General features: G+C 34.0%; 1 protein-coding gene across 1 annotated transcript; it reads left to right on the top strand.

Annotated features, from left to right (window-relative positions):
- On the top strand, positions 3,067-3,716 carry LOC108661951. Its single transcript, XM_018120947.1, has 2 exons — positions 3,067-3,449; positions 3,563-3,716. Exons 1-2 carry the CDS (start codon positions 3,067-3,069, stop codon positions 3,714-3,716), a joined length of 537 nt encoding a protein of 178 aa, XP_017976436.1.

Consider the following 13,395-nt stretch of genomic DNA (forward strand, 5'->3'; position numbering starts at 1 on the left):
AGAAATTGAATATTTCTTTTGTGTTTTTGTTCATAACCATGCTTAACTATCCCTAAACACTAACATAGTCTAAAATCAAATTATTCCAACAACAATTCCTCTTCCATACCCATTTTTCAGAATTGAATTCATCATGATAATTCAATATTCAACCATGGAAATCAAGAACAAAAGCATGGGTAAGCTAGGTATCAAGGAGAATTAAAGAAATTCTAACTTACCTAGCTGGTTTCCTTAATTTCTTCACTTTTTCTTTGAATTTCCACCTAGGTTGTCTTGTTTTTCCCTTTGTTCGTCCTTTGTTCTTGTTGCTGGTTGCCTAGCCGAATATGGTGAGAGAATTGGGGATTTAATGGGCTGATTTCTATAGAAAATAATAAAATAATCAAGCATGCCACATGTCACATGCTTATTGGCCTAATTTTTTTTAACTTTTTGACATTTTCTTCTTAATTTTCCACCACAAATATTTTGGTATTTATCCAATCCTACTACAATTAAAATCCCTTGGTCTTGACAAGTGCTGGGACGAAAAATTTATCGATTTGCCCTTGGGACAGAAAAATTATGATTTTGCCCCTATATTCCGAAATGTACCGGAATCACATTATTTCTACTTTGCAACCTCAAATAACACTAATATTGATCAATATTAACCAAATGGGGTAAAATTTGTTTTATAAAAATTTTCGTTTAGTCCTTTAGTGGTAAAATTACAATTTTACCCTTGTGCTCTAAAAATACTGAGAATCATAATTTTTCACTGCTAAACATCATTTTATACTCCAATAATCATAATTATATTTCATATAATTATTCTTGGCAAATGTGATCAAATCTTGGCTAAAAATCTCCATTTTATCATCAAATGGTAAAATGATCGTTTTGTCCCTAATCGGTCAATTTTCCTGATGGACTCCAAACTGGACCTTTAACTCTGAATCACTATTCTAAGCCATTCTGTGGGTTTTAGAATTTTCAAATTCCTCTTAGAATTTCTATTTGAACTAGTTCAAGGCTAGATTTAACTTAGTTGTACCACTCGGTACAATACCATCTTTTAATCGAGCTTGACAGAGTCTCACAATAAGCCACCAATTCAAACCATATATCAAAACACGAGTATATAGTCTCCACTTACTCAATTTCCAGAACCAGTATTCAATTTCAAAACTAGTTATAAAACTCATTTCATTTAGCCAACAATTCAATTTTAAAACATAATAATTTACCATTTAAACTCATTATTCTTTAAAACATAAAAACGAGTAGAAACAACTTTAGATAGTTAAGATGAAAGTCTGTTACTCACAATAGCGGGAGTTTGGAGTACTTCTATTCTTGATCCTCTGGTACAATATCTTTACCCTTATCAAAGGGCTCACTACCTATACATAATACATGACACGTAATTCAATATATTTCTGTCAAATTGTTATAGAACTATTTTCAGGCTCTATATGAATGCATGAAATTGAATGAGAATTGTTCGAATAATCACTTAAAGACGGTGTTCTACGTAGGTTCAATTATGATCATACTGAATTTGTATCCGACCTAACTCGAACTATACACTGTTGATTTAATCAAAACATCCAATTCAACTTCAAATATATTCATTTCACTTCCAAAAATCCAAATACACCTAAATACCTCAATGAGTTTAATTGTGACCTAATTCACCATAATTGAAATTCATTCCGATTTCGATATCCAACATCATAATTCATCAATTCCTAGCTAAATAACTTGAAATACAACAAAATCCATCATCAACATGTCACCCATAAAATTCGGCCAAAGAGGGTTGTTGAAGGGCATGTGATTTTGTTACTTGTTTTTCATGCCAAACATCAGCAAACAACTAAAAAGACTAAGATATCATGAAATCTAGCAAAATCCACCATCAAAACCTCTCTCCCTAAGTTCGGCCAGCATGTAATCCCTCATGGAAACTTGTGTTTCATCCATAGAAAATGAAAAAGAAAGCATGGGTAAGGTAAATCTTACGCTAAAATTGAAAAATCTTACCTTTGATTGTTTTGTTCCTTTAAATTCAACAAATTTCTCTTCGATTTTCTTCTCTAGGGTTTGCACTTATTCTTTTCTCTTTGTTCTTAGCTTTGGTCGGCCATGAAGAATGAAATGGGAGAGTTTAAGTTGAGCTTATAAAGGTAATTATAAAAATATTAAAACTTGACATGTGTCACCATGTGATTGGTCCATGGTTAATAACTTAACAATTAAGCATTTGCTCACCACCACATGTAATTTCTTAATTATCGAAAGTATAAAATGATAATAGGTGAAATTCATGGGCTTGACAAGTGTTATGGTGGTGTAAAATTCTAAAAATTCCAATTACGTTCTCATGGGCACATAAAATAACTATTTTGCCCTTATGCTCGAAATTGAAATTTTTCACTTCTAAATTTCAAATTATGTTTCAACTAGTCAAACTTGGTCATAAATTTCGTCCAACATTCCAATTTTACGCTCGGGTGGCAAAATGACCATTTTTCCCTTACGTTATGAAAATTCCCAAATTAACTCCAAATCAATCCTCGAACTCTGAATCATCTTATTAAAACATTCTAAGGTTCAATAACTCTCAAATACATCCTAAAATCTCTATTCAAACTAGTTCGAGGTTTTAATCGACATAATTGTACCATTAGGTACGATACCGACTTTTAACGATTCTCCGAGGCATCCAAGTATGTAGACATACTATTAAATACATGAATGACATGGTAAGTATATAATAGAGTTGGGCTTGACATAGCTGATCTAGGAGTTGTATAGAGATACAATTGGTAAGCTCAATTACCTACCTAATCTACCTATCATGGTTTGTTGAGCACACTCAAGGCCATGACTATGTGGATGGGATCTTAGCCTACTAAGAGAATCCTAGTAGAGATCTCTCGAGGTGATATGGAGGGTTATCATCTTATAGAAAATAGTGGGAGAACTATTTAAAAATTTTAAAATATTGTTTTAAATAGTTTATGCATGATGTTTACTTATTGCTTTATTTTATCTATTTAGGCATAATTTATATACATGGTTAATAGTCTGTCACTGCGGAGCATCTTGGATGCAAATAAACTCACTAGCCCAAACTTCCTCGATTGGTTTCAGAACCTCAAGATCGTCTTGAAACAGGAGAAGAAATCTTATGTCTTTGACACTCCTATTCCACCAATCCCTGCTACTGATGCTAAAGTTGAGGATAAGGAAGCATATCAACGTCATAAGGATGACGATGATCAGGCAGCATGTGTGATGCTAGCTAGTATGATCCCTGAGCTCCAAAAGCAGCATGAACATATGGATGTTCAATCCACAATTCTTCACCTTAGAGAACTGTTCGATAAGGAGAGGGCACTGAGAGATATGAGATCTCTAAAGAACTATTCCGATGCAAGATGGCAGAAGGTAGTTCTGTTAGACCCTATGTGCTGAAGATGATTGGGCTCATCGAAAGACTTAGACAATTGGGATTAGCAACGAATCATGAGCTAAGTATAGACTTAGCTCTATAATCTTTTCCTAACAGCTTTAGTCAGTTCGGGTTGAACTTCCATATGAATCGATTGGAAGCCACTCTTCTTGAACTTTTGAATATGCCAGACACAGCAGAGAGGTCCAACAGGAAAGATAAGGGATCATTGCTTATTGTTTCTTCTTTCAAGGCTCATATGAAGCAATAGAAGAAGAAAGCCCAAAAAGGGAAGACGGTAAAATCCCAAAATGAGAAGGCCTTGAAGCCTAAAAGAGGTGTCAAAAAGGACAAAGAAAAGGATATTTGCCATCATTGTGGCAAACTTGGACATTGGAGGAGGAACTGCAAGGAGTACCTAGCTACTGTGAGCAAGAAAAAGAAGTTTATTGAAGTTTCTGATTCAGGTACCATTTGCTAAATAATTCTACTTTATATATTAAAGGTATAAGATACCTCAAAGTTGGTTCTCATATGTTTGACATATTGCAGGGACCAAAGATAAAGATGAGTAGGATCTTGGCTAAAGAGGTGACCACATGGATGGACTACCTAAAGCATTAGATGCTACATTGGATGGTTACACTCCTATTTATATCAACATGTTGGATAATTTATTTAGATGTTTTTGAAACATTAATTATGTGATTGCCATGGCAATGGCTGGTGAAACATTTGTCTTTAGCATTTGGATGTGGAAGCTTATATGTTTCAAGTTTGAATAATTATTTGGAATAATTATGTCATATTTAATTATCCTAGCTTCATGTTTATCCTTGCAATGATACTTGATCAATTATGAAATATGTTCAATTGATCAAAAAATTGAATATTGATTCATATAAAATGGAACTTTCTTAAGAGCAAAACATACAGATGAATGTTCAAGAAAGAAAGCAACTTCATATTGCAATATGATTTGGTCCATATCTCTCCAACATAAAAGCCCATTATGATATTCCAAACCAATATGATTACAATCATACATTGAGATGTATATACATCATGAGATGTTTAAAAGAGTTTGAATATTACTCTCACAAAGGATCTTGGATTTAGTGGGAGCTCAATGACAATAAAAGGTTTAAAGGGGCCAAATGGCATAACATAGAGTGACACATGCATATGATGCATACAACATAGTCTAGTTGGAATGGTCCCAAGAAGCAAAATGGACTATACATGTATATAAATAAAGTCATACACATCCTAATATAAAGGGCTCAAATAAGAAGATATTTATATCGCTAGTTCATGGAACTAATAAAGGGTTCTGAACATTGTCAATGTAACAATGGAGCCATAATAGTAAAACCTGGGTCTCATTGGATCTAGATATAGTAATATGACATGATGTGATGCGTGGACATCATGAAGATAGATAAAAGCAATTAACCACATTAAAGGGCACAAGCGAGTCTACATGGAGACATGTTTGCTAGATGGATTTGAATCCACATACGATGAGGTAGCAATTGGCTTTGTGCTAGTGGGAGATGTTGGGATGAGCCTTCCAACCAATTGGGATTGGTTAAGGCTTGATTCCAATCATGCAACAACATCATTCTTGTTGAATGATTAAAGGTTTTCCTTCATCAATAAGACATCAATTATAATAAGTTATAAGTCTAATTGGATGAAGTCCATGAGATTAATATGTATTGCAAGGGAACTGTAATGGGTTGCAGTAATGAGATCCTTATGCATCAAAGCATAATCTCAAAATGTTCCTTGTCAATGTATCATTGAGACCGGACATCAATGATACTTAGAGACTAGTACATTCTATGTTCTTTACTTGAGAAGTAAGCAACCGATCTCATAGGTTGAAGTATAGAGATACTTGGAACTAGAATGTCGGTGCTTGCCTAGGAGAGCAAGTTCACTGAACATGACCCGCCATGAGAAGTGCATTTGGTATTTCATTCAAGTGTCTATGCAATACTTCTCATGTGTCAGTTGTGTAAATACTCCCTAGACTTGAGACACTAGGTTGTCTTATGTGTGGAGTGCTATGCTTTGATTTCTTCCTTACGGGTGCCTAACCAAGGATGCCTAAACAGGATGCTTTTGGGTATAGCATGAAGCATGTGAAGGCAAATGAGTGGTCAAGATAGGAATCATCACCCCAAGTGATGCATGGGACATATCCTCGCTGTTCTTGGTTGATATTAGCTTATTGAAGTCCTTGGCCAAGGCGACTTAAAGTTTATGAAAGGAGTTTCATAAGTCTTTATAAAGATGATGATCAAACTTTAAGAACGAATATGGAGATCAATAAGAGTAAACACTGCACCATGCTCTTATCATCTCCGAGATATATGATGACGGAATGAATTACGCTGAAAAGCTGATCACTGAAAGGTTGAGTCAAACCATCTTGACTCTTCTAACATTTGGGTGGCCATGATGGATTACTAGATCCTAATCTTGGTCTATGAACTCTAGGTAGTTAACTTGATGAATGATAAATTTAAAGTAGTTTAAATTTATCTAATTCTAAGTTTAATTTAAGAATTATATGTTGAGTTCATTGCCAACATGTTAGAAGCCTAATGGGTCAAACACTTAAAATGAATGTTGAAAATAAAATGGGAGAGGTGATTAAGTTGGACTTAATCAAATTAGAAGTTATAAGCTTCTTAAGCACTTGATTAAAATTATTTAATTAAGTTGTGCCTAACTAACTAAATTGTTTAATTGAATCATTGGGCTTAATTAATTAAATTATTTAATTAAGTCATTGGGCCTAATTAATTAAATTAAACAATTAAGTTATTGGGCCTAATTGATTGAATTTATTTAATTAAGTCATTAGGCCTACTTGATTAAAATTGTTTAATTAAATTGTTGGGTTAATTAATTAAATTGTTTAATTAAGTTATTGGGGCTAATTGATTAAATTAAACAATTAAGTTAATTGGGCTTCTTAAGGACTTAATTAAATTATTTAATCAAATTATTAGATTAATTGGCAATTACAAAATAGTGTTATAATTTGGGTTTAAAATTAATCCAAGGTATAAATACCTTGCTATAGCCTCCAAACATGGGTGTGGAGAACGGCTGAAAAAAAGAAAAAGGAGTGAACGACACTTTAGAAATTCTTTTGTCTTGCAGTTCCTTGGGTGAAGAAAAATAGTTTTTCATTCACTTCGTTTTTGTCTATTCAGCCCCACAATTTTGTGTTGATTATGAGTTTGTGAAACTCATCTTTGCTAGCACATTGTTGAGGCTTAACACTCCCAATCCTTACAGAAGGATTTTCTCATTCATTAGTGTGGATCACCATTAGAGGCTGCACAAGAATTCCTTGGACAGCTTTGGTTTGCAACAACTGGGCTGAGGTGGTTGAGCTTTTTCGAAGGCTAATTTGATAGTTTAACAAAGGATTCATCAACCTTTGTTATTTAGGTAAAGTGATCTGACCATATACTTTTATTTTTAATTTAATTCTGTACTCAATTTAGCATGAAAGAGATCCTAGGAGGTGAGGCGCAAATTTAAATTTTTAAATTTATTTTCGCTGCGTTTTATTTTCCATTTGGTGCATGATCAGCCTTCACCCAACATCATGAACTTGAAGTAGATCAACCAAGGAAAACCCCCTTACCTGAGCCACAAAAAGAAGTTGAGTCAGAATAAGGGACTAAGATGCTTAGCTCACTTAATGAAAATCCCCCATTCCCTCCAAAACCTCAAAAAGAGCAGCCTTCTCCTTCTAATTCTGAGGAGGTGTCAATTATGGATGTCTTCCATCAAATGGTCAGGGAAGAACAAGTTGAAAAGGAAGCAGCAAAACACATGCATAGAAGTCTGCATTCACTGAACTAGCTCACATAGCAGAGGAGCAATCGAGTAAAGAGAAAGAAAAAGTTGCTATTGCTCCACAAGCCAAGTCTAAACCATCTGGTAAAGGGATGAAGATAATGGCCACCAAGACCAAATTTCTCAAAAGAAGAAAATCCTCCAGTATTGCTGAAAAGGCTAAACCATTAGTCATTTGTTCTCTTCAAGACCTTCTTGAAGTTTCTGATAAATCATCACCTGAACCCTCACCACAAAAATCACCACCAGAACCTTCTCTTGAACCCCTAAATGTAAAGTATTTCACAAATGACTCCTCTCCCTCATCATATCCAAAAGATGCTTAATCATCCTTAGGATTTGATGATGATAAAAAGGGGGAGAATATGGTAGATAATTTAGGGGAGATCTAGGGGTAATTTAGGAATATTGATTATTGTTTTTATTTTCCTGCTATTTTTGCTTTGACAGTTGAACAATTAAATTTGACTTTGTTGATAGATGTTTTTGAATGCTGATAGACATTGCTGTTTATGTTTTTGGATGATTGACAAGTTGATGGTTGAATATTTAAATCTGTTATTGAAGTTTTTACTGCTGCTTTGGTGTTGATATTGGGTTGTCATGCTAATGTTTGATCTTTAATATGATAATGTAAATGGGAAATGGCTGTGGATGTATATGGATGCAAATTACACTATATCTGTTGAATAACTAAGGGCATAAATACAATTTGGTAACAATACACTGTTGACAGACACTGTTGAAATATTGATGATAATCTATCAGCAGTCACCTACTGTTAATTACTCTATATTTCTGCATATATAAATATATATTCTGAACGTATAATGTCATTTTCTATATGACAAGAATAAAAATTTGCTGGAATGAATAAGTAAAATAAGCACACACTAAGTGTCACAACCCAATTTTCGAGCCATGATTGGCTCAAGGGACCAATGGGCTTAGCCCACCAAGCCCAAGCAAGCCTACTTATATGATCTTATACGTTAATCCATATTCCTTTAGAATCCGAAATTCATAATGCTCAATTACAATTCCTTTGAAGACAACTCATAAAACCCAGTCCTGTAATCATAATGGCATCATCAATCATTATATACATACATATAATTTGACAAGTGAATCTCAACATTTCACAACAAATAGTCATAAACACGTAATTAGAACTTGACCGTCAGCGGAGTGACTCTGGATGGGAGATATGACTACTGAATGTCAAAGTACCTGCCCAAAAGATGGGAGTATGCGGACACCTCAATCTACGTCTCAACCACCCCTGAATCTAAAAACATGAAGTTGAAAACGTGAGTATAAACTCAGTGAGTGAACATAGGAAGGGAGCAAGCAATTACAAGGAATGATTTAGAAATCATGATGCACTTAAGTTCAAAAACAGTGCAACCTAGTTCAAGTTCTTATTAAAATCCTTCCATCAACCCTGGGTTATTAAGTCATTTCATAATGAAGGAACCATATTTAGCAAGAAATCAGAAAGAGAGGAAATTTCAAGCAATCATCCAAGCAAGGCAATATAAACAGAATGTTCTTGTTGCAATAAAATCAATTCACATGTAAATGGGAAAATTTCCAGATTTATCATGCCATATAATCACATATTATAATCATAATCTTTCTTTGCATATACATATGCTTAAGCATATATCAATTAATATCCCACCACACCTCATCCAGCTCATGGACATCATCACCGGCATGTACACTGCCCACTCTGCACATGCACGGTTGTAATTATCACGACAGCATCATTACCGGCATGTGCACAGCCCACTCCGTACATGCACGGTTGCATTTGTCACACAATGGTACCATTTATGACATAGTATATATATATATATATCATTATACAGAAGCATATGAATTCATCACACTGTCCATTTCATAACATAAAAACATTTCAAAAGGGCTTGTTCCCGTGTAAGTTTTTGAAGAAAAACCAATAAAACGTTTTAGAGGATTCAATCAAACATAAACGTTTATATCCCAAGACATTTTAACGCAAGTTCACTCACCTGGCAATAATGAGATTTTAAGTCGCTATTTGTTCGGAGGTGTCTCTAACTATTTTCACTAGTCTGTCACTCGTTATTTACTCCGGCATGCCACCATAGTCCTCAACTTTATCTTTGCACTTCCTAGCAATGATACGAACTCAATATATTTAATTACATACATATACGGGTAGCACTTCAATCAATTAATCCTTACTCAAATTTATATTTTCATCCTATCATGAAACCATCTTCAATTAACTCACATCTTAATACATTTTTACCAAAATTGCTTACATTCATTGCTTACGAAATTCCTTAGATTATAACACCGGCAACTTATTTATGATGTCAAATGCCTACTTCAACCTTTCTAAATAATTTTCGCCCAAATCCATCTTATATTTCAACACATAATCCACATTTATGGCAGCTACAATTATTCTCAGTTTCACTCGATTATTTCCTAGTTTACACGCATCGTTACCTATCTAACTTTCAATACTTTGTTTCTTAATCCTCCATCCACAATATTCCTTTTTTATTTCTTTCAAACAACATGCCATACAATCTTAACAATTTTCAACTAGCTTAGGCAAATAAATCCTTTCAACAACCATAATTCTTCATAATATTCAACTAATCGTAGGTTTTAAAACATAATGTTAAGCTTACCATTTTCCTTTTCCACTTTGAGTCCTTCATATACCCATGGGTTTATTGGCTTACATGTTACCAGTTTTTCTCCAATCAAGCCAATCTTTGCTACCACAAGACATTTCTCTAAGTCACTAACTCATTTTCAAAGACTACTCAAGCCAAAAACAAGAATTCTTACCGATCCTTGCTTGAATCACCAAAACCAAGCTTTTTCTTCCTTTCTCTTTTTTTTTTCTTCTCCTCCTAGGGTTTTGGTGTGTTGGAAATTAGGGTTAAAGGCTGTAAATTTAATGCTCAAGAAGTTTGGAGAAGAAAGGAAAAGAAAACATGGAAAGGAAAGTGAAAAAAACTTGATTTTATGGTGGATAAAGAGAAAATGGCATGGAAGCTTCAAGAATGGCGTGGAGCATGAATGAAGAAGAAGAAAACTCTGTTGGGGGAATGGATAACGTTGGTCATGGCCTAAAAAAATAAGAGTAAAAGCTTTTTTTGGAAGCTTTGACCAAACTTCACATAAAATTACCGTTTTTCCCTTTTTTGTTTCCTTCCATTTTAATTTAGTCCTCCCAACACTTATTTAACTCCAATTTCCTTCTATTACCTTCTCCTACACATGCACAAACAAAGTATGAAGTTTGTACTCCGCGGTGCCCTATAATATTTAAAATATTTATTTGCCCGCGCTATCTTTACTTAATAAAGACATGCGGCCCCATTAACGTCATTTTTCTCCAAAAATCCTCTCATTCTTCTTCTCCCCCACTTAGATTGACGATATACTCCTTCTTCATGGAAAATTTTGAAACTAAATAAAATAATAATATTTTAATATTATTTTATTCTAAAAATTTCTTCTTGTCTCCTCTTGTCACCTTGGTACCCAAATACCTTATTATGGCTCAATTGACTTCCGAATCACTTTTTATCTTGCAAATTCTTCTTCGATAAAAATATTATTATTTTATTATTATTTCCTCGTGTGCGAAATATTTTATCCCAAACTATTCCTTTCGTCTTTCATCATTTATAAACATTATAATTAACCTCAATTAGCATCCAATAAGCTTTATTAGTCACCATATCAAAGTACTGGATATTACACTAAAGGGGAGCACACACTTAGGGGGAGAAATCCCCATATTGTGCAGAATTGAAAAAGAATAAAAAGACACTATGCTGTTAATCAAGGAATGTTTTGTCATCATCAAAAAGGGGGAGATTGTTGGCTCCATTAGTTTTTGATGATAATAAAACATTCTCATTCATTTGTGTCTAATATTTTTACTTGAGTGTGTACGACAAGAATTATATGCTAATGATAAATAAATTATGCCATGGGGCATATCAAAAAGGTATATGAATAAGAAGCCACGACTAATTAACAAAACAGAAGCTCCTTAGTTGAATAATGAAGGATTACTCAGCTAAAATTCAAATCAGAAGTTGGTGGGCTCAAGAGTATTGAGAAACAGAAAAGACTTAATCGACCAATAAGCGGGTTAGTTGACTAAGAAGCTACTACTAGAAATCTAGACTTTAAGACAGAACTGACTTAGTCGACCAAGAAGTAAGTTAGTCGACTAAGCGCTCACTGCCAGAAACTGGAAACAAAAAACAAAGACATCTTAGTCGACAAAAACATAAGTTAGTTGACTAAGAGTGTTCTGCTAGAAAATTTGAATTGTGCACTAGAAGATAGATTAACAGCCAGAATTGCAACAAAACTGTTTCCAATAGTCAAAAACTGTCTAACTCAGTTCAGAGCTGATTTTCCAAGTATAAAAGGAACTTCCAACGGCTATAAATGCAATTAAGGCTTCCAAGAACAAGAGAGAGCTCAAAAACCAAAAAATACTTCCTGCTTATTTACTACATTTAACTTTTATCTTTGTAATTGTGGTCTGCACTTCTCTTTGTACCACTTAGATCAACCTTGTGATCATAGGTACACTCTTATCACTTTTCTCCTTGTATTCTTAAAGTGAGCGGGTCACTCTAAGGGATTGATTCAAGCTAGGATTGCTTGATTGAGCATAGGTTCTAACTTAGCCTTGAAAAGTTAGGTGTTGGGTTTTAGTTGATCTCGGTAAAAACTATTGTTAAAGGTTTTGGCTAAGCCTAGTAAAAGCTATTGTAAAAGTTTGGTGAAAGCTTGTGAATTTCACCGTTCTTAGTGGATTGATTGGAAAATCCTTGGTTGAACAATCAAGGTAGTGGATGTAGGTCTTTGACCAAACCACTCTAAGTTATGGTGTGTTGTCGACTCTATTTTTGTTTTTTTTTCATTCTTTCTTTTATCTTGCATTTGTTTCCACTTAAAACCAATTTTTGAAAGAGCCAAATTGTGTTATTCACACCCCCTCTAACACATTTACTTGGGACCAACACGGTCATTAGACTAGTGTGGATAAGAGATATTGTATGTTTATTTATAGATGTTATAATGTGCATGTTTGGTATGATGAATGCCATAAGATTGTGTACATGATGTAAATTCCATATACCATATGAGGTGATTAAGTATGCATGACGAATGCCATGAGATTTTGTTTATGATATATATTCCATGTACTACATGAGATGATTGAGAAAGCATGATGAATGTGAGACCTTGTCAAGCTTGATTAAAAGACGATATTGTACCGAGTGGTACAACAAAGTTAAATCAAGCCTTGGACTAGTTCAAATTGAAATTCTAAGAGAAATTTTAAAATTTTAAAACCCACAGAATGACTTAGAATAGTGATTCGGAGTTCAAGGTCCAGTTTGGAGTCCATCAGGAAAATTGACCGATTAGGGACAAAACGGTTATTTTACCATTTTATGATAAAATGGAGATTTTTAGCCAAGATTTGATCACATTTGACCAAGAATAATTATATGAAATATAATTATGATCATTGGAGTATAAAATGATGTTTAGTAGTGAAAAATTGTGATTCTTGGTATTTTTGGAGCACAAGGGTAAAATAGTAATTTTACCACTAGAGAACTAAACGGGAATTTTTATAAAACGAGTTTTACCCCATTTGGTTAATATTGATCAATATTAGTGTTATTTGAGGTTGAAAAGTAGAAATAATGTGATTTCGGTACATTTCGAAGTATAGGGGCAAAATTAGAATTTTTTCGCCTCGGGGTCAAATCGGTAAATGTTTTGCTCCAGCACTTGTCAAGACCAAGGGATTTTAATTGTGGTAGGATTGGATAAATACCAGAATATTTGTGGTGGAAAATTAAGAAGAAAATGTCAAAAAGTTAAAAAAATTAGGCCAATAAGCATGTGACACGTGGCATGCTTGATTATTTTATTATTTTCTATAGAAATCAGCCCATTAAATCCCCAATTCTCTCACCATATTCGGCCTAGGCAACCAGCAACAAGAA

This window comes from Theobroma cacao, chromosome 5 (assembly GCF_000208745.1).
Source record: "Theobroma cacao cultivar B97-61/B2 chromosome 5, Criollo_cocoa_genome_V2, whole genome shotgun sequence".
Taxonomy (NCBI): Eukaryota; Viridiplantae; Streptophyta; class Magnoliopsida; order Malvales; family Malvaceae; genus Theobroma; species Theobroma cacao.